This window comes from Esox lucius, chromosome 2 (genome assembly GCF_011004845.1).
Source record: "Esox lucius isolate fEsoLuc1 chromosome 2, fEsoLuc1.pri, whole genome shotgun sequence".
NCBI classification, from domain to species: Eukaryota; Metazoa; Chordata; class Actinopteri; order Esociformes; family Esocidae; genus Esox; species Esox lucius.
The window spans coordinates 17550237-17571743 of NC_047570.1; the positions used below are offsets into that span (position 1 = coordinate 17550237).

The 21507-nt window shown below is 38.4% G+C and overlaps 1 protein-coding gene across 7 annotated transcripts; it reads left to right on the forward strand.

The window, feature by feature from the left end:
- Nucleotides 1-3455: 3455 nt before the first annotated feature.
- znf280d (zinc finger protein 280D) lies at nt 3456-19251 on the forward strand. 7 transcript variants are annotated; one of them, XR_002195604.3, is made up of 21 exons: nt 3456-3578; nt 4144-4316; nt 4517-4713; nt 4853-4952; nt 6427-6714; nt 6825-6890; nt 6979-7088; nt 7272-7471; nt 10135-10292; nt 10805-10905; nt 11074-11220; nt 13860-13994; nt 14623-14849; nt 15411-15551; nt 15641-15703; nt 15849-15967; nt 16059-16092; nt 16983-17011; nt 17533-17575; nt 17665-17711; nt 17814-17865. XR_002195604.3 is itself a non-coding variant. In XM_010880257.5 (20 exons), exons 2-20 carry the CDS (start codon nt 4151-4153, stop codon nt 18505-18507), a joined length of 3036 nt encoding a protein of 1011 aa, XP_010878559.2. In that variant the 5' UTR covers nt 3458-3578; nt 4144-4150; the 3' UTR covers nt 18508-19251. The 7 variants fall into 7 exon arrangements, 5 of the variants coding, with proteins under 5 accessions (XP_010878599.1, XP_010878559.2, XP_010878588.2 ...); XM_010880257.5 differs by lacking the exon at nt 16983-17011 and having other exon boundaries at nt 3458-3578; nt 17814-19251; XM_010880286.4 differs by lacking the exon at nt 16983-17011 and having other exon boundaries at nt 3459-3578; nt 6427-6702; nt 17814-19251.
- Nucleotides 19252-21507: the final 2256 nt, after the last annotated feature.

Here is a 21507-nt window from a genome sequence, read left to right on the forward strand (position 1 = left end):
TCTGACAATACATTATTTTGTGTGGCATCTCTTAGAATGCAAATCTGAAGAAAAGTGCAAATCAAGAATGAAATGGAGTATGAAAATGTGTGCATGTATAGCATTATGTACATTCAATTTCACAATTTCCATTTTTATAAGAAAATGGTAATGTGTCTTTGGTTCACAGAAATATGGGAAAATCTGCATAAACAATGGACATAAATTGGGAAATAACCATATGTAATATAAAGAATAAGGCATAACATTTTAAAACAAAGTGCTTTGAAACACCAAAACTCATGGAAACTGATCTGCCACAAAGGAAATTTTACATTGCTGCTGAGTTTTGAAACACATTATCCCAAGAATCTCTGTGGTTTATTGTAATACCACTTAATAACTAGAAAAACAGAAAGTTAGTGTCAGACCCACACCTGGGCCTGGCTCAAGGTCAATCCTCGGCCCGTGAGGGAAGCCCACATAAGGGCCAGACCCATAGGTCTAACTCTAAGGGCTTTGGGTAGAGGATTCAACCTTTGCCCTGGGACAGCAAGTCCCACTGGTTCAGCAGATGCCAAAGAGGTCCGTTGAGCAGATGGACACACTCCGGAAACCACAGCTCCTTTGGCAAGCGTGAAGCCACAAAAAGGATAGATAGACTGGACTCAGAGTGGACTCTGCCCAGCGTGAGCTGGATAAGCTGTAAGTGGGAATCAGTACAGGAGAGTCCATAGTGTTTGGCACATGAACAGATCCACCCCAAGAGGAGCATTCACATGACAGTGCACGTTTCGTTTGTGAGGTGAAGTGATCAATGCAGTCTCTGCTGAATCTCACCCAGATCTGCACAATTACTGAAGGGAGAAGACACCACTCCAAAGAGAAAGGGCCCCACTCAAGAGATCTGTGCCAAGGTTGAGAAACACGTGAGTTAAACTGCAGGCAGTAACAGTTGATGATTGGTCCAAACCCATAATGAGCATGCCATCGCCAGAAAGGAAGAGAGCGTCTCACCATGTCAATCAACACACACCCCCATTATCCTGTTGCTGGTCCTGACCAATCACTCTGAAGCTGAAGGACAAAAAAATAATAACCAAATGGCAAACAAAGCGGTGTGCGCCTCCAATCAAAACCCCCACTGAGCTGCCATCACACAAAGTCCCCAACCCCTTAAGGAGGCGTCTGTGGTTACAAAGTTGCAATGTGATTCTCTGCCCAATGAAGTCCCCTGAAAAAACAGCTGGGGACTAATTCAAAGGGCCAGCGCCCTGATGGAGTAAGGCAACACTCCGAACCCCAGTGTAAGAGAAGTAAACCAGTGTGTGCTGCCACCTGCTGGCACGACTGTACTACAATCCGCCACCTAAAAGCCACCTAAAGCGTGCACTGATGACAAAAGCCAAATCTAGCCAAATCTCCAACCCCCTCCCTGGAGCCACAGAAGCCAACATAAAGCCGACAAAACAAGCCCAGCATAGGAGTCCATGACTTACTATAAACGCTGCAGAATAACAACAGCATGTTCTAAGCTTAACAGGGGATCATCGCAAGGTAGAGCTCACGTAAGCAAAGACAAGGCAAAAAAGGCAGTGGCACCAAGCCCTGATTCCAGTCAGTTATGGACTGCATGACACAACTATAACAATGCAGATGTATGCTGGGTACATGCTTGACCTACCAAATGAGAACAATATATTACACATCCTGCAAAAAAAATGTTTTTTAATAATACAATACACAAGTTAATTTGTACATATAAATGTATTTTTATATAACATATTCGGGATGGCCTACTATGGCCAACGTGTTAAACAGACTTGCATAACTCAATAAGACAAAGTAAGAAAATAAAGAGTGGCCAAGATAGGTTTACATATTAATTACCTTAAACATTTTATTCTCATTTTTATTCAGGAGAAGCTTGCTTTACAAAAGTAACACTGTCAGAAACTGACCATTACGTTTTTAAGCAGTTCAAAAAGGAGCCCTCACAAGTCATACAATTAGCCTATTCAATACATTATTCAACCTGCAGCTTACTGGGCCCTAGACAACCAAATTGCTTTCAGTTAGAAATGAAAATGTATTATGTAATAGCCAGCAACTTGAGCATCAAAATAAATAAAAACGAAGAAATGTTGTAAAATATCCTACTTAGAACCACACAACTAATTGGATACGGGCCTATTCACTTTCCTTTCCATTTGCGCATTCTACGGCACGCACAATACAGGAAACAACAACACAAGAAATACATGATCATTAAATATATCGTAGCAAAAAATATGACTCAGAATTAATAATGTATATATCAAAATGGCTGGTGAAGTAAGTAGCCTGCGTTATCAAATTAGCAATGATTGTAGCTGCATGTAGGGCAACTACTGAGCTAGCTAGTAAGGTAGGCGTGCAATGGCTATTATAGCTATAGTCCAGTCACAAATAATATTATTTTTAATACCGAATTTATGTTAAGCAATAAACAGTCTGTTTACACAGAGAATAATAACTACAAAGATAGCTGCTGGGTGACAACAGTGTAAACGAATTATATCGCTAACGTTTAACCAGAGACATTCATTGCTAACTCGCATCCACGCAGTAATGTTAACCCTCTACACCCCGCCATATCGGCCGTGAACCACCGTTCTATATTACTGCAGCTAACAGACATAATTTTTATTAGACTGTGAAGAATAAATAAACTGTGTTTTAGACAGGAAAATGACGTGTTTGGAACCACATTGAATGTTCATTATAATATTTTTGAGAAACCGACATAAATCGTCAAAAGAATATTCGAGCATTTAGATCGAAATGCTGAGCCATATCTGGCATTAGCCGCGATTGAAACTATTCATTGTTTTAAAAAATCATTTTCACATGAATATGAAACGAGTATTAAAATATGAATATTTAGAGAATGGATATCCTGCTTTCATCCTACTATTTATCGTAGATGCGCCTTTGGCCTTTTCTAAGGAGGTTTTGAGCGTGGTCGTATATTATTAAGTTTAGAAAATTTTTCATCAACAACAATGTGAGTAACAACTGTATTACTTCTATTATTATTCTTTATAGGTCAACGTTGGGGTGGCAAGACTCATCTCAAGGGTGGCAGGTATCGCCCCATGCCACCAATTTGGCCACGCCCCTGCTGTTCACGGCTGTTCGAAAGGGGGAAAATGCAATGTAACATGGGTAATAATGTTACTGATATGGAAACAATATTGCATTAATTTATTATGTAGGTGTTAGTATATCAGTTAGTGTGCAATCGGCTGCTGTAGTTTGTTCTCCAACACGACCAATATTAGACGTGAAATAAATATTTGGTTCAATCAGAGGGAAAAATATCAGAATTGAGCAGCCTTTGTAAATGCTGCTATAGAGGGTCATGTGTTTTTAACTTAAATAACGTTTTTTGAAAGAACAGAATTTAGGAGAAGTTAATCATCTCGCGTAAAACGAATCATCAAGCGCAATCCCCACATTTCCCAGCAGCCACCACGATATTCACAGGCGTTCCATGGAGGAAGGTCTTTCTCGTGTATACTAAGGTGTAATAACCTAATTAAACTTTCAATTGAACGGTAAGCAGACTCTGAACCTGACCAATGATATATTCACAATATTCGAATTGTTTTATAACGTTTTAAAATCCCAACCTTACTAACAATAAATTACAGAAAATGAATTTGGATACAGAGATGGATGTTCGTTGTGTTGTCGCGCCAGACGCCATGATTGGTTGCCCACATAATGGCTATAGCTAGCTAACGTTAACAGTTAGCTAGCTATTGGGCTAATGTAGAAGCAACTGTCGTTGTGGGTAGATGGCAAAGGTGTGCAACCGTTTCATTTCCAAAAGTTATTTTCGACAGAAAGTAAACATGCACACCGACATTAGCTAACTAAATGTTGTCAATAGTTGCGCGAATGCACGGCTGTGAAGCAACATTTCCTAGGTTTTCCTAGCTGCTGCTAGCTAGCTACTTAGGTACTACTACAGTCAATACACTAAAACCACAGATGGCAATAAAATTGTTGCTTGAAATGTCAGCATCATAGTTACGCGTATACCTTTTTACTTGCTACCTAAATAACAACTAACTATTGTTACTAGCGGTCGTTAACCGTTCTTTCATCCATTTTCAGCTTCACAATGTCTGAGCTTTTTATGGAATGTGAGGAAGAGGAGCTGGAGCCATGGCAGAAACAGACACCAGAAGTTAATTTGTTAGATGACGACAATCATGATGATGATGACGATGAACCTATATTTGTTGGGGAGCTCAGTACTCCAAAGGGCACCACTAACACCAGATCAAGTATGTTTGATTTTTGTCTGGATAGTGCTGTAATTCCTAAAGTCTCCCACACAGTTGGATGTTTTTTTTTAGTTTGCAAACAAGAAACATCCATGGGAGTTACCCCTTAAATGCTCTACAAAGTTGGTAAACATGAAACTTTATTGATTGCTTTGATTGAATTAACTTGTCTTATTTATGCATCTGCCCTGTCTTTGTAGCAAACAACCAAAGGAATATCAAGACCACGCCACTTCAAAGTAGTGGAGTTGGAAGATCAGAAGCCTCCAGGGTGACATTGACACAAAATTTCCCACAATCTCATCTCCCTAGGAGTCCAGTTCCCCAGAAAGGGTTGAACAATGTACCTCGAACTTTAACAGCAGTATCTCCACAGCCCATTATTATCAACAACCAGGTAGTTTATTTTGCTATGGCTACATCCCTAATTTTCTTATACATTATAAAGAACACATTGCTGTTAGGGTAAACGTTTTAACCTTCACTGGCAAATGCTGTTGTAGAAATGTAAAATACAGATTGCCTTTTTTCCTTAGGGTTACATCGTGACCTCACCACAGTTATCAGCCAACTCTGCTTTCATCACTACCCTTGGAAAACAGTATCCCCCTGGGACATCTTTCACTGTAGTTCCGGGTAAATATAGAAGTATTAATTCCCTACATCGGAGCATGCAGGCAAAAAGATATAAAGATAATACTTTTTAATTTCTATGCAAATATTTCTGTGGCAATTAATTTAGTTAGTCATGTAGATTTAATGAACACTGCGTGTCAAAAGTATTAAGATCTTCACATTTTTTGTGTTGTTAAGTCTTTTTGAAAGTCTTTTCATTTGTCTACATACTCCATATTGAGGGAATTCTACTAATTCCTCTAAATTAATTAAATAGTAGTTGCCTATGTTTTCAATCCCTTAGTTCAGGCATGCCTGGGTCAGTTCAGGAGTACTTTTTTTGTTTTAGCAGGTTTTCACACAGAGACCAAAAGTCTTCTGGACTTTTAACATAAGGGTTTCACTGTGATGAACAAGAGTTTTAGAGCATAGCCTTCAACAATTAAACATTCTATTGTGTAAAATTCTCAAGGTAATGTGAAATACTTCTACCCCCCCACTCATCACTACAGTCAAATATATTGTTGCTGAATGTGGATTGTAATCAAGTGAGTGATGTACAAGTTGAAGGTTTAGAAGTCAAAGGACGCCTGTTGACCCATGTGTAAATGCGTCTACGGACATTCACCAGAGAAGTACATTTACTTGTTGATTTGTTCTGGTCGCAAATGCGAGTAGAGAAGTGTATCTACATATTTGTATTTAAATTTAAGCCTAATTGAATTACTATTGCTGATCTGAACTAGACCATACAGATGAGCCCTGCATAAACGCATTGACATACACAAGATATTCTATGCATCTATCTACACTCACATCAAGTGAACTAGTGGTTCCTCAACTTCTTTGTTTACTGTACTACCAGCAGTATTTTCCCTGCTCTGAATACCCTGAATTATCCTCTCATGCATTTTATCAGTAAGGCATTGGTCTTAGGAGTCTTCTGAAGTAGCCCTTCTGGATAGGCCAATTACCAGCACTGATCCTAGTACCCCTGGTTGGGAACCACTGAAGTAAGTAATACACTATGAAAATCAGTCATGATTAGCAATAGTGTTAAAAACACTTTATAATAAACACTTAAATATAAACATTAAAGCAATTCTCCTCAAACTATTGCTGATGCAGGGCTCTACTGTACAGTGCTACAATTTCGATTACATATGCGACAAAAAATTTAGGTGCTTACATTTTGTAAAATGATAAAAGCTTTGTTCACATTGAAGGCCTTACTTCTTAAATGTACTTTGTTTGAAACACTACATTCTCAAAATCATTTTAGCTACCTAAGAAATCTTGATAACTTTTTCATATTTATTAACTTTTTGTTTTTACTTTAAAGTCTGGGAGTAGGTTATATATACTGATAACACATTTCCAAATAATCTGGCTTCAAACACTCAAAACAAATTAGTGAACATCGAGGGTCTGAATACAGCCACATCACACATCTATTACTGTTTTCTGTGTTTAATGTATTTTTCTGGTCTTACAGCTGGCCAGCAGCACATTCTGCAGCAGATGACCCCAGCCCCAGGCCAGCAACACATTCTGCAGCAGGTTTCTCCATCAGCTGGTCAGCAACACATTCTGCAGCAGGTTACTCCGGGAAAGCCCATTCCTGGGGTTATCCACAGGCCTCAAGTGCACATGATCAATAACAACGTAGTGACCTTGTCAAATGTGCAGGGCCCCGCTGCATTGTCTTCCCAGCCCAACCGTTCAACTTCTACCAATCTCCAGATTGTGTCCCCAGTCATTCAAACCAAAGGTAATAGCTGGGGTAAGCTGAAAGGTCTTACTTGTTGGCTCCAGAGATATTTGCTGACCCTCTGTGTGGCCTCATGATGATATGAATGCTGCATAAAATAAGAATGTATTCTCTCTCCTTAGACTACGGCAAACGAGGTTTATCTCAAGACCAAAACAGCACAGCTAAAAAAGCTAAACATGACATAGGTAATACATTTATTTTCAGTTGGATTCTCTGTTATTTGTTCTGTCATAGTTTTCTGTTAAATGTTTCATGTTCTTCATCATTTTGCAGGTTCACCACACGCCCAGGAGTTATTAGAAAATGGGACACATTTTTGTAAAAAATGTCCGAAGTGTAAATTTGATTTCTACCAGCAAATTGTTCTGAAAGATCATATGATTGTGAGTTTGCCTCTCATTATGAAATTAACTCCTTTAACTGTGGTTTTTATTTTACATTTGATTTACTCTTCACTGCTGTAAAAGTACATAGATCAACCAGATCTATATATAAAAACGGACATATAATATCGAGTTCTGCAACTTGTACATGATCAGTGTATTTTAATTTACATTACCTTCCAGAAATGCTGTCCTCAGCTGGTGGAGTGTGTCTTCCCAACAACCCCAAAGTCTACTTACCTTTTTGCAAGCAAGCGCATCATGCTTGTCACAGACTTCTACTATGGTAGATTTGAGGGAGAAAAACCAAAATCACAGCAGCAGAAGACCCCAACTACATTCAAGTGTCAGAGCTGTTTGAAAGTACTCAAGAATAACGTCAGGTAACTACACTTTGTATTGGCCATCATTCATGCAGCAGTCTCTGGTTTTTGCTTGGTGTGCAGCTCTGCTGTTTTATTTTCTGTGATGATGTATTGCTGAAAACGGTTATTTGGTCTGTCTACTTGATAATGGATGCATCATCCAGGCTTTGATCAATACATCACCCCACTGAGTATACTACAATGTGAGATACATTTGCCAACTTGGGATATCGCCAAGAACAACTAAAGTTTTCCACAAATGTATTGCAGTTGAAGCAAAAGCTGAAATGTGATACAAACTGAAGATAGCTCTTTAAAAGCCTGGGTAGATCAATCTCCGTTCTTATTACAATGACCTCCAGAATTATTGTCACCCTAGATAAATATATCATTGTTTTTCATCAGCTTGATCTAACACTCAAAATACCATATCAGTCTAAACTTTCAATTGAGTGAAAATTGTTCAAAGAAAAAAAATTGTCTCCAAGTTAAAGGTTTAACATTTTGAAGGTCATCTGAGTCTTTGGCAACTTCTAAGTGGTCATCCATGACATCTTGTTTCACTGGGGTATAAATATGCGGTGATGCACATGATAAAACATAGTCATCATAGTCATCCTTGGAAAGGGCCAAACAACACTCAAATGAAATTAGCCAAGATTGTTGGCCTTAACAAATTAGGCAATGGCTATAATAAGGTAACTTCACACCTGAAAATGTCCATCTCCACTACAATAATGAAATGTAAACTACTGGAGCAGTGAGGTCACCAAGTGTACAAAACTACAATTTGAAGCCCCCTTCATGCTATCAAGTTATTTTGAGGGTTTCTTGGGTTGCCAGACCCCAGGGGTCTCAATTATTAATCGTGCATAGAAACATTTGTACTTGCAAATTGAATTGAGAATGCTTATGCATAAATAGGGATTTTATCAAACAACTTAACTTCATTAAACATTTTCAGTGTTATTAGAATAATTCAGCAAGGGTTTTACGCCTGTCTATATTTTAACAAATTACTCTACATTGAATTATTACCAATGAACTGACTTCAAATTGCATAAAATACCATAGCCTGCATGAATTAACAATGAAAAAAACTATTAAATCAAAACAATGAATTGTTCTTACATTTTCAAGTCACACATTGAAAACGTATTTTCCTAATTAGTCTACATTTCAGAAGCCTTTCCTTTATTCCACCACTTTGCATTGTTCATACATTTACGCAAAGCATAAACCATGAGTATGCGCATTCTTAAGCAAATTGTCAAGCAAGTTCATATTGATAAATAATCTAGCACATGGATCTCACAAAGATTTGTGCATATTAATACTTGTTGAGACCACTGGAGTTTGATAAATGTCCTTGGAACTAGAGTTGGCTCCTGGTTCTATGGTCTCATGGGAATAAAACAAACAGCAGAGGTTGGTTTTAGCCTGAAAAGAGCCATGTTCATGCAGAAAAGAACCTGATACCCAGTGAGGTACAGTGGTTGATCTGGGATGTTTTGTGGCAGTTGTACTTTTAAAAGCATTGGGAAACATTTTAGGATACATGCAAACATGGTCTCCAAGTACCAAGAGATTGTCATCCAAAATGGGGCCGTTGGTGCTTCCATCAGGACAACAATCCAAATCCCCCTAAAATTGTTCACTAACCAAAGGATCAAGCTTTCGCAGTTGCCATCAGTCTTCTGACTGAAATCCCATTGAAAATGTGGGGTGAGCTTTTATGAAGTACACTAGGTAGGACCAGCTGGAGAGTTTGTGTATGAAGGAATGGTATCAAATCCAATTCCTTCTACTTCAAAAAACATTACGGGATGAATTTTCACACAGGTTTGATTCATTTTTGAGTGCAAGATAAAGCTGATGAACAAAAATGTTCACAGCCTTTTGTTCATATTTCCTGAGGATTCCAGTAGTTCTAGAGGCCACTGTATAATCCTCTGGTTTGCAGTGTGCTGTTATGATGCTTTGAAATGCTATTTGTTGATTGATGTCGAACTGCTATATGAAGATCCCTTTTTGCCCATGAAAAGCGATTAACGTTGCTGGGGGAGAGGAGATGTAAAGTGTTTTTGTCCATAATACAGCATTCTTCCCAAAATGAATGATGTTATAAACCCATTCCCCCACTTGGGACCAGCGATGAATAATTGGTGCCAGTTTAGGTGGTCTAAGAAAGACTCCTTTGATTAAATAACTTTGCTTCAGAATGCTGCAAGAAAAGCCTCTGTAAGCTCCTTTTAATGGGCTGACACGTTTGTAATGAACCCAATCTGGCAGCAGAGGTCATAGTTTGTCTGCATTAAATTCCCTGTTAGGGGAGCTGAGGTAGCAGAATGTGCTGACTGAAAAATTGGCCTTGCCTTGTCAGGGCAGTGGTGGCAGGTAGAGGAATTGAAGGTCTTTGCAGTCATGGTGCACCACATTAGGAAAAGCAAAAAGATGTGTGTTATTGGTGATATTAAAATGGCCATTATGCATGCTTAGAATGAAGGTAAAGGAAAATGGGCTCTAAATTCTTTCATTTTCCAGTACCATGGGGATCTGAAGTACAGCTTCAGTTAAAAGTAACAGCACTGTTTATATCTATTTTTGTATTGCTTTTATGTGGTTTCTGATGCTACATCGCTATGGATGTCCTATCCTGCTCCTTGCTTTGACTGCTGTAGGTTCATGAACCATATGAAGCACCACCTCGAGCTGGAGAAACAGAACAGCGAGAGCTGGGAAAGCCACACTACCTGCCAACACTGCTACCGGCAGTACTCCACCCCATTCCAGCTGCAGTGCCACGTGGAGAGTGCACACAGCATGGTTGAATCCTCAAGTAGGCTCACTGGTTGATGGCAACTAACCTGAATGGACCAATTCCTTTTACTATAAAGAGTATTCATTCACATTGTTTACAGTGGGATATGAAATGATTGACTCTTGGTTAAGATGAGCAAAAAATACTTATATAATACTATAAATATATGAAGTACTGGGTTCTATTGTATGTTAAACATTTTGGGGCCAATTACAGTATTTTATACAATTTAAAGATTTTAGCGTTATGATCACATTTTCTTTCAAAGGTAGGCTTAAAAATAGACAACCATGTTTGCAAGAGCTTATCTTGAAAGAATAATGTCAGAGTTTTTAGGCAATAGCTTAGTTTATCAGTGTTTGGAGACATCTGTGGAATGAATTGATTCCAGACATTGCTCATACTTAATTCTGCATTCGATCATTTCAATGAATCCTAATTAAGGGCAACAATTGTAGGCCATACTGTTTCTCCATATTCATAACTACACTGACCTTCTAGATCAGTAACTGTTTCTTGTCTGTTTGTAGCCAATTGCAAGATCTGTGAATTGGCCTTTGAGTCTGAGCAAGTGCTCCTGGAACACATGAAAGATAATCACAAGCCCGGTGAGATGCCCTATGTCTGCCAGGTAAAATATGAATCATATTTTACATCTGTGGTTAAGAGTGATTCACAGTTAGACATGTCCTGTCACTACAATCTGGATATAAACATTTAATAGCAGCAGTCATTTTTCAACTTAATTGAACTGCTCTCCTGAATGGTATTTTTATTATTCATTGTAATACTTTTACAGGTCTGCAACTACAGGTCGTCATTTTTTACTGATGTGGACATACACTTTCGTACCGTGCATGAAAACACAAAGGATCTCCTTTGTCCTTTCTGTCTTAAAGTTTTAAAAAGTGGCCATGTCTACATGCAGCACTATATGAAGCATCAGGTAAGAAGATTCATTACATTGTTCTATTGTGAAGTATAACAGATAACTTTCCAAGATCAAGAAGTATGTTTTTTGTTGTTGATGTGACCCATGTTCTGAATGACAGTGAACACGTTGTAGTGCCATGTCAGTTAACTGCTGGTTCAACTCCTGAAAGGTGACAGGCTGAGGTCTGGATGCTTTTAAGAAAACCTCCAATTAAAGATGCAGTCTGGGACTTTCATGATTAACTTCTTCCGTTTTGCGCTGGATGTGTTGTCTATAAGTATAATCAGTGTGATACCTCAGTTAACCATGACACATTTCTCTACATGTGTGGTGTAGAGTCAGGAGCTTGGACCTCTGCACCTAACTCTGGCACTGAGGTCAACTAAAATCAATCCAATATTCAATCTACTTATCTAGGTACTGTCCACAACTGCTTAAGTAGTGTATTGACTGATGGAAAACATGGGTGCCATTGTTAGTAACCAGGTTAAGCCAAATGAAGCCTAGAAGAAGAGTTAACCCTGCCCTTGGACCTCAATGAGAATGTTTACAGCTGTGACCCACAGTGGTCCTACTCTAAAAAGGATTGGTATGAAGTTAGCTAGCTGGCTAACTAATATGCACAACTACCTGAATGTCTGCAATAGAGTCCTACCTGCATATATTGTACACACAAAACAGGAAGGCTTTTTCATAAAACCTCAAGCAACATTTAGAAACGTCCAGGTTTTATATGATTTAGCCAGTGGTAACCAACAAAGCACCTAATGGAATTGTCTTGCGACAATATACTTTTCCAAGAACAGCTGTTTTCTGCCTACATACAGTGACCAGTTTATTAGATACTCCAGTGATGTTCACAGAATCTCTTCTGTAGACAGTAAGTCGAGGATGTTATGTAGAAGAGAACGGCATCAAGGCTTTCTGTTATTGTTTAAGTGAATGTTAAAATGTGCAAGACTAGTGACATAAAGGCTTTGAGCTTTGTCTGATCATCAGTGCCAGGTGTGCAGGGTCCAACGCAAACTTTTTTTCTCGTTAGGCCAGTTGGTCTGAAATCTACTGGCCCAGACTGTATTTTTACTGGCCCAAACTGAATTATTTATATATATATATATATATATATATATATATATATATATAGTATGTAAATATCATATCAGAATATTGATTTATACCACAGATTTGCATGTGATATGAGACAGGGCTGATACAACCAATTGCTGTTTACATAAATATGATGCAACGCATATTACTTGTTAATAAATGGTTATCAAAATATTACCTACTATAAATATCATTATCATCTTTTCATGAAGATGCTTGCTTATTTGATTTGGCATATAAGCTTGATAATAAAATAATTGATTTATGGTAACATAAATATGGCGCAATACAGTATGTGCACTATTTGGTTGGCCGGCTTCATGTGTGTCACTGCTAGCAATCACTTAGGCAGGCGTAGTTAACACAACACTTACTGTCAACAAGCCATGTTCATATGGTTTCTCTATCCATATTCACAGACTGTCATTTGGCCACAATACACGCGACATGCTGCATGGACTTAAGAGCAGGTTTTCTGTAGTTGTTCATTCCCCTAATAAATGACCCTGCTTTATGCGCTTTCGTCGGGAACGCACATCCCTTGCCATTATCGTTTTCGACCCATGGAACCTGTTCTTTTTTTATATCGCTTTTGCTTTGCCTCATACGATAACATTTGTGTCCTGCTGTAGAATTCACTATGAACTATGATTGGTCAAAACATTTGAGCCATCGAATACCTCTGGTCAAAATGACGACACCGGTACTGTACCACACCGAAGGGGGAGAAGAATGCAACAGATGCATTTTAATGCGAGAACAAATATGGAAGCAGGAAGAGTGACGTTTTAATACGATACTATAAATTTAAATGGGGAAATTGAGCACTGGCCCTAACTCTTTGTCTACTGGCTCGACGTTAGGTCTTACTGGCCCCGGGCCAGCAGGCCATCATTTAATGTTGAACACTGCTGGTGTATCATGTCTAGTATTTCAGAAATGGCTGCCCTTCTAGGCAGTGTCTACGGTTTAGAGAGAATGGTGCTAAAACAAAACTCTGTTCTATGGGTGAAAACAGCTTGTTGATAAGTGAGGTCAAAGGATAAGAGTTGGCCACAAACAGACAAATGCCACAGTAGAGTCCAGAACTGCGTCTTGGAGATGAACAACTTGTGGTTGACCGGCAGACAACCACAGAGTTCCAAACCAATCACCTAAAAAAATTAAATCCCCAACATTTAAATTCAATAGTGAATAAACAACAACTGGTCTGAAATTCTGGTTTGGTTTTCTTGAGTGACCTGTGCAAGCCCCAAACCTTAACCTAATACCGGATCTTGGGGATGAGATGAATGGGCTGTTCACAGCACAATACAATATGCAACGATTGTGTGATACCATTCCTTCAGCATGAACCAACATCTGTGGGAAACATTGCAGATACCTTGTATAGCCCTTGCTCCTAGGTTTCAGGCTTTTCTGCTGGCAAAGCTGTGTCTGACCCAGTACTAAAGGTGTTCTAGAACAAACCTAATGAACTGACCACTGAGTATCTATTCAGATGTTTTTTTAACTTGTGCTCTTTTCTGTTGTCAATTCACCAGAAAAAAGGGATTAATCGTTGTGGTAAATGCCGGCTGAATTTCCTGACCTACAAAGAGAGAGTGGATCATAAGACTCAGCACCATAAGACTTTCCGAAAACCCAAAGCCCTGGAAGGTCTTCCTCCTGGAACAAAGGTTTGTCTTTTTATCCTTTTGTGTAGGACTACATCTTGTTAAATTGGAAGGTGGGATATTATCAAAGTGTATAAATTAAACACAGGACACCAAGTGGAAAAGGCCAAAGCACATAGTTTACAATGGAAGAGGCCAAACTGGCCTGTTCTACCACGTTCAACTACCATACAAGTCACAGCCGAGTATATCAACCATATCATTAGTATACAGAAGGTAAGACGTCTTACTTATACAGACTAGACCTTCCCTGCTACAAGGCTTGTTATTTGTCGTTGATGTTTGTTCCCAGACAACTAATACCAGGAAGCCAGTAGACATTTGACTGTATATCAGCCAAGCCCACTACAGTATATCAACCTCACATGACCATAACTGTCCTAAGGGTCTAATACATGTCTCTGTCGCTAATTGCACATTAGCATTTATATTTCATCTGTATTGTGCATACAGCCCACTTCATGGGTGAGGCCATAAGCAGTTCATCACTTCTAGTCTAAAAATGGAACCTAAGTCTCAGTACCTCTTTACTAATTATCTACAACTCAATATCAGTGGGTACCACAAAATAACCCTAATTTACATGGATTGTAAAGTTGTTATTACAAATATTTATTTTTACATATTTCAGGTGACTATCCGGGCCTCTCTGTCAGGGCCTTCTCCTGCTTCTGCCCGTGCTACTGAGAAATCCAGTGTGAGTGTCATACCAGAGGTCCCAGGCATGACAGCAGCCAGTATAAAAGCTCAGAGCAGTAAATCTCTCACTCAGAGCTCCAGTGGAGGGAAAGGCAAAGTCACAGTCAGCAAGAAGCGACTTAAGCAGCAGAAGAACAACCATGCGCTGAAGAGCCTCAGGTGGGTCTATCAGTTTGTTACTTTCGTCATGATATGGACCAGACATTTTGCTAAAACTGTCACCCTGCTCCTTGGCCAGTATGGGGAAATCTTCACTTTGGGGTAGAAATCTACTCCAAGTGCCCCAGGGAGTTGAAGGGGACATTGCCCTACTTCTGATGGGATGTTAAACGGTTGTCCTGAATTTCTGTGGTGATTGAAGTGGCACTTCATAAGAGTAGTAGTGTAGTATTAACCCTGGTATCCTGGCCACATTTCCAATCTGTCTGGTTCTCATATCATTGTGGTCACTTAATCATCCCCAGCTTTCTAGTGGCTCATTCATTTCCTTCCCCATTCAAATGCTTTACTAATGCTTTACTATAGGTGCTAAATGTATGCAATCAATTACATCGGTCACGCTGCACAAGTTACTTAATGTTGGTTAGGAATTTCACTAATCAAGAAACTTTTATAAATAATCCATGTGAGAATATGCTTTCCTGTAGGTAATAGTACTTATATTACTTCTAATGTAGGGGTTATAATGATTAGCCCAGTTAATTTTCTCTACTTTTTTAGTGTTGGTGAAAGAAGACACACCTGCATTGAGTGCTACACTGAGGTTGATGACTTCTATAGTCACTATCCCATGGTTGCAATTTGTGGCGCATGCAAATATCGGACTAGTTGCAAAACGTCTTTTGGAAACCATATGATAAGGTAAAGCTCCTTGAATATCAGATTTGAAGATAAAGTTATGTATGCACTGTTGAGGTGTTTATTTTTAATATAAACCCTTTTTATGTCAGATTTCATAGTGCCATTTCAAAAGAGAGATTCCGGAAAATGCGGAAAATCCCAGTTGTACTAAGGTATGTGCTCTAAACAAATTTGGTCTCAAATCAAGCCTCGTGGCTATGTTTATAACCTTATTTATTATTGCACCAATTAGGAACTCTACATGTTTATTATTGCATTAGGTTTAGCATTAATGTACCAGTACCTACTGTCTTTCAGGAATTTAACTCTTGTCTGTCTGAACTGTGACTTCCTGGCGGATGCACATGGAAGTGACCTCATGAGCAAGCATTTGATTGACCGACCCCTCCACGTCTGTAAGGTCATACTAGAGAAAGGTATGAGGTTGAGCACTTTTTACACTACGAGATGTTTGAACTGCTTTTGGTTTACATAATTAATTATGCATGGCTGCATGTTACATTGCAGGAGAAGGTGGTGCTGTAGATGACGGCATACGAGGGTGAGTATCTACCCACTCAATGCTGGAGATGGAGATGGGGGGGGGGGGGCACTAGTAAAACTTGAGATTTCCTGACCTATGATTTTTGAAGATATTTCGAAATCATTTAGGTCATTTAGCGGTCTTAAAGTAGTGAGTTCATATATTTACTTTTAGTATTGTTCCCCAGTTGGTATCGATCCCAACAACCGCGGCGTTGTGTGACACAGGACCCTCCCAATCCAAGTGGAAGCTTTGGCATTATTACCAGTAAACAATTCCAGTTGAATGAGTGCCAGAAATATGATTGTGTTTCGAGTATGTTTATTATAAAGCAGTTGGAAAAGAGAGACAAATTCTTATTTTTTTACATTCAACAAAAACATGGACACCTTCATACAACTCCCTTTCCTATGGCTTGTCCTATAGTCAACATGACTGGTTATAATCAGTTACTATGTCATAGTCCTAGGATTCCTCAATGTATTTTATAGGTAAACTTGCTCCCAGCCCCTGGAATCTCTTTTCAAATGGCAAAATGAAACATGACAAAAACCTTTTCTATTAACAGTAAACATTCTCTGTTGTCTATTTAGTCCAAAATGTCATTCCTTTGTGCTCGCCACGAATTTCAATGAAAAATGTAGCCTCCAATTCCATGGCTTTTGGCACTTTTGAGGCAGACTATGGCTGGTGAACCTAATAATCTATTCTGTTCTAACATCAGCTGTTATCAAATTAAGCACCTTGGCAGCTACTAGAGCTATGAATTGTTTTTTAATAAGATTCCACAAATTATGGCCAGATTTTAAAGATGCATATATCTAGACTCAATTACGATTGTTGTAGTGAACATGTCGTAGTCAACCTCACAAAATTCATTCTCATGGATCATTTCTACTCCCTTGCAGCAAGGCTACATGGCTGTACACCCGCCGAGGTGAAATTTCCCACAATGCACCAGGATCACATCTTTTGCCATGGCAATACTTCTGTGAAAATGACGAGAAAAGGGAATAGTGGCAAATCAGTTCCATTACTTGCAAGTAGCTAACTTGACTTCTGTTGATTTCAATTACAAAAAAACTTATCTGAGCTAATTGGATGTGACCTCGTGAGTTTAATGGCAAATTTGTTGGAGTTAAGTAATTGAACTAACTCAATAGCAAGAATTTGCAATTTGTTGCATTCCTCTGAAAGTGAACTAAAAAACAATACAAATGAGATCAAGTATTAGGCTCCTCCTTCTATGGGCTATTTCACCTGAGATAATACACACAATTCAATGCTATTTGATAATTATTCCTGTTTTGTTAAAGTAATTATCTGGACAAGGTTTTTTTTGATTAATTGGAATTTTAATGCTATTGAGTTTCACATGTCATGAAGGTATTTAAAATAATGAAATGTGTCAAGAGGGTTCTACATTTAATGGCTTTGTGTTGTAATTTTATGTTTTAGAAACGAACAAGGAACGTCTGCTCTGATGCTCCCTGATAATCAGGTATACTTTTCTTGTTAATGGTTTACTTATTCTGTCATCTTTTGCATGACTGTGTATACTATTGTTAAATATGCATGTATTTTTAATAGGAAGTTGAAACTGCCAAGATGAGTGGAGCGTTTGACCAACTCCCCAGGTATTTTTATATATACATTTAAAATAAAAAGATTTTTAGACAAAATTATTTTTTCCATTACTGGAGTCATTTAAGTTCTTATAACCTCCCCATTTTCCCCAGATTAAAGGAGGCCTCTGATGTCTTGTGTATTAACCAAGCAGCTGAAAAAGAGGATGGGCTTGAGGTTATGCATGTTGATACCCAGAAGTCAGGAAGATGTGATGTTATTCTACTAGACAATGATGATTCAACTGTTAACCAGCTAGATGAGGCAGAAGTGCAGGGGCTTATGCAGATCTCTGTAGCAGATCAGGGCCAGGCTGTTACACAAGCTACAGAGCCAGAAACACCCATGGAAATTTCAGCTGAGGAGGACCAGTCTTTGCAATCAGAGCTTGTGGATAGAGAGACCATCATAGAAGGCTCAGTGGAGAAGGAGCAGCAGCGAGTAGAGCAGTCCTCACAATCGGGCCCCATGGAAACCTCAGTTAAGGGAGAGTTGAGGGAGGAGCAGCCAGTGACTAGTTCTAGGGCCTGTGAGATAGCTGGAGATGCAGTGTGTTTACGTGAGTCATTAGACAAACCAGCATCTGAGAGTTTGGATGACACTGAAGAGGTCAGCGCTTCCCTACAGCCCCTCCCGCCCATAAAGGTTATTGACCAAGAGGTGACTGATAATGTGGAGGCAAAGGAAAACACTCCGTCCACTCAAAGTCCACCTGAAGGCCCACATCACTCCCCAGACAACAGCTGCATTCCCAATAGTCCTGACACTGAAGGAAATGGGAGCCTTGGAGTCGAGGACAAAATGTAACTGGACCTCTTGCTTTGGCTGTAAAACAGAAAAACTCTTCTCATCTGAAATTAAGAATACTGCATATTACTGAAATGTATTTCTCGTCCCCATATTCTTTACATTGACTTTCCTTGACCAGATTGAGATGAGATGTGCTATATGTTTAAGATTTGGCATTTGAAAAACAAGCATTTCTTTTAACTGCAAGATTTTACTCTCGTCAAATTTGGTTGTAAGCTTTCAATGAAAGTTAAACTAGTACACAGTGTGAAGAATGTTTTTGATGTCTGGATTCTAAAGGATGTGCTTTCTGTTTAAGTCGTTTTATACTACAGTAATATGCACACATTACAGGGAGATGGGTTCAGATAAAGGCAATGCCTTTGTTGGTGTATTTTGGACCAGTTGTATACCCATGGGATTGATTTCTGTAGTGTCAAAAGATTAACAAAAAACTCTGAATGTTAATGCTTTCCTTGATCTATGAACCTGTACTCCCAAGTGTGCAAAATCATGGAAATATCTTCACTATCCTTCCACTAGTAGATAGGTGTTTTATTATTTTGGATATGTCCTCTACTTCCATTGAAGTGTTTGTCTCTTTAAATATATTGTAATCCATAATCACTTTCCCTTTAATCTTCTGTCTGTAGTTGGAGAGCAATACAATGGATTTGAATCATTGTTTCCATTGCAGTCTTGCTAACATGTAAATAAACTTTGGTAATACAGTACAAAATAGCTGATGTGCTGTTGAGACTTGATCCTTGGTATTTATTATGGTTGAGGTAGAAAGTCAGGTGGTGTGAAGCTCTTTACTGTCCAGCATCAATGAAAAGTATTGAGAAACATTAACTTCTCACTTATTTCACTAATAGTTTTCATTTACTATCCAGATCTGTGTTATATTGTCGACTGAGTGTTGAGTTCCTGCTAAAACTCATTGGCTTTTCTGGTTATCATTGTGCCATCTTGTGTATATTTTATTTTCAAAAATAGGAAAAAGAATTATGCAGTACAATACATCAGACAAGTTAAATGTTCATTAATGAAAGAATGTGTACATTTAGACCAGCAGGACTGCATTGACAGGCTGTTAAATTAACTTACATTAAAGGTGCTATGGGACTTTTCCCTCATGTGGAATATGAGTAAATTATAAAAGCATGATGCTTCTGTAATTCTCCCCTCAGCTCTGAGAAACTGCTTGCAAAATTGAAACATTTATAGTGCCTAGAATAATTTTGGGGTAAATTCCATGTAAACTTCAGTAAATTCAGTAAAGGAACCAGATTTCAATATTTCTAAATGGAAAAGCATTGAAAATATTACAAATGTATATCTACTTCCTGAATTGACTGGAATTTAAATGAAAATGTATTGGTTTTTAGGAGGATTTGACAAATCATGTTTACAAAACATCAGGATTAAAGTTAATCTATTATGACTTGTAACCCATTGCATTTAGGGATTCCCATTTAACCTGGCCCTTGAGGGTGCATAAATCTTAAGGAAGTAGGGTGACATAATTTGACGTGTACATCAAACGAACAAGCTCAATATTGGTTTCTATTTTTTTGACAGGTGACAAATGTGTTGCTATTGGCCAGTATGTGTAATACAGAATTAGTAGTGGAGCTACACTGTTAGAGAGTAACTCTATGTAATTATGAGTATAATTATTCTGTTTATCACAGCCTCTGTGACATCAATTCAACAGAAATATAACCTGATGTGTACATCAACAGCTTGAAATAGGTCATATTCACCATTTCCTCCTTGTGAGTGATCAATAGATTGTACTGTACCAGTATTAAAGGACCTTACATAAGGGTACAACACTATAGCAGTATGAGTAGCAAACCAAAGCTAAAACCTAGATGTTTCCTTTGTGAAAACCTCCAGGCTTTGCATGTCACTGTTAGAAATCTTCAATCAGTTTCTTAAAAGAAAACAAACAAGGATCAAAACTGAGAAGTGGGAGAAGAGACCAAATTCTGTCACATTATTTCAGCATCTCCTTTGAAGGCGAGGCATGGCATGTCTAAATACAATACATTTTTGCTGTCACCTCAGCCTAAATCGTTTGAAGAGTTACAGGTGACATCTCGGAGGGTGGCACAAAGGAACAGTTCTTTAAATACATTTCTATTTTTATTTATTTGCTAGTGTTCCAAATGTCAGCTAATGATGTTCAATGGGAACAACTTCATAGAATGGTTGTCAACTATCACTGACAGTGGGTGACAGTTTCAACCAAGGAGCATAAGACTTAGGAAGCTGAAACTCAAAGACGGTCTCCCTTTTTGACTTTGAAGCATATGTAAATCCAGTATATGCAAATAGGCCTGTGAGAGTTTTAGTTTTTTATGGGCCCTCCATCATTGTGAAAAGAATCCAGAAGGGAAAATGTGCTTTTGGATCACCTGAAATCAAGTAACTATAGTCCCATCATTTCTTCAGGCTTCAAGGGGATGTACCAATATAATATACTACTTGCAGACAGTATTCCTGATAATACAGATGTGGATTAATTTATGAAAAGGATAACTGATTACACTTTGCTCATAAGAAATCAAGTAACAATAGCAGTAAGGAATAATAGGGTATGCGAGGCACTGATGAAATTCACCATCACGGATAGACAGAGTTGGGGAATAACGGTTTACAAGTAATACATTACAAAAGAACAGTAACTGTAATCAGTTACGTTACCAACTAAAATATTGTAATCGGATTACAGATACTTTTGAAGAAGAAAAAACATTACTTTTGGATTACTTCAATTGAAAAATAAAAATAAATAATAATAAAAATAATAGGTGGGCGAAATAATTATGACAGGCTGCATGCTTGATTTTTTTAAAAACATACCAAAATAACAATTGAGCACCACAGTTGTGTGTGTGATCATTATGCGCAAAAATGATTGGTAAAAACAGTGTGTATCTATTAGCCAACCTATTTAAAGGTGATTTAGTTATACTTGACGCATCTTTCTCAGCACAATGATAGGCG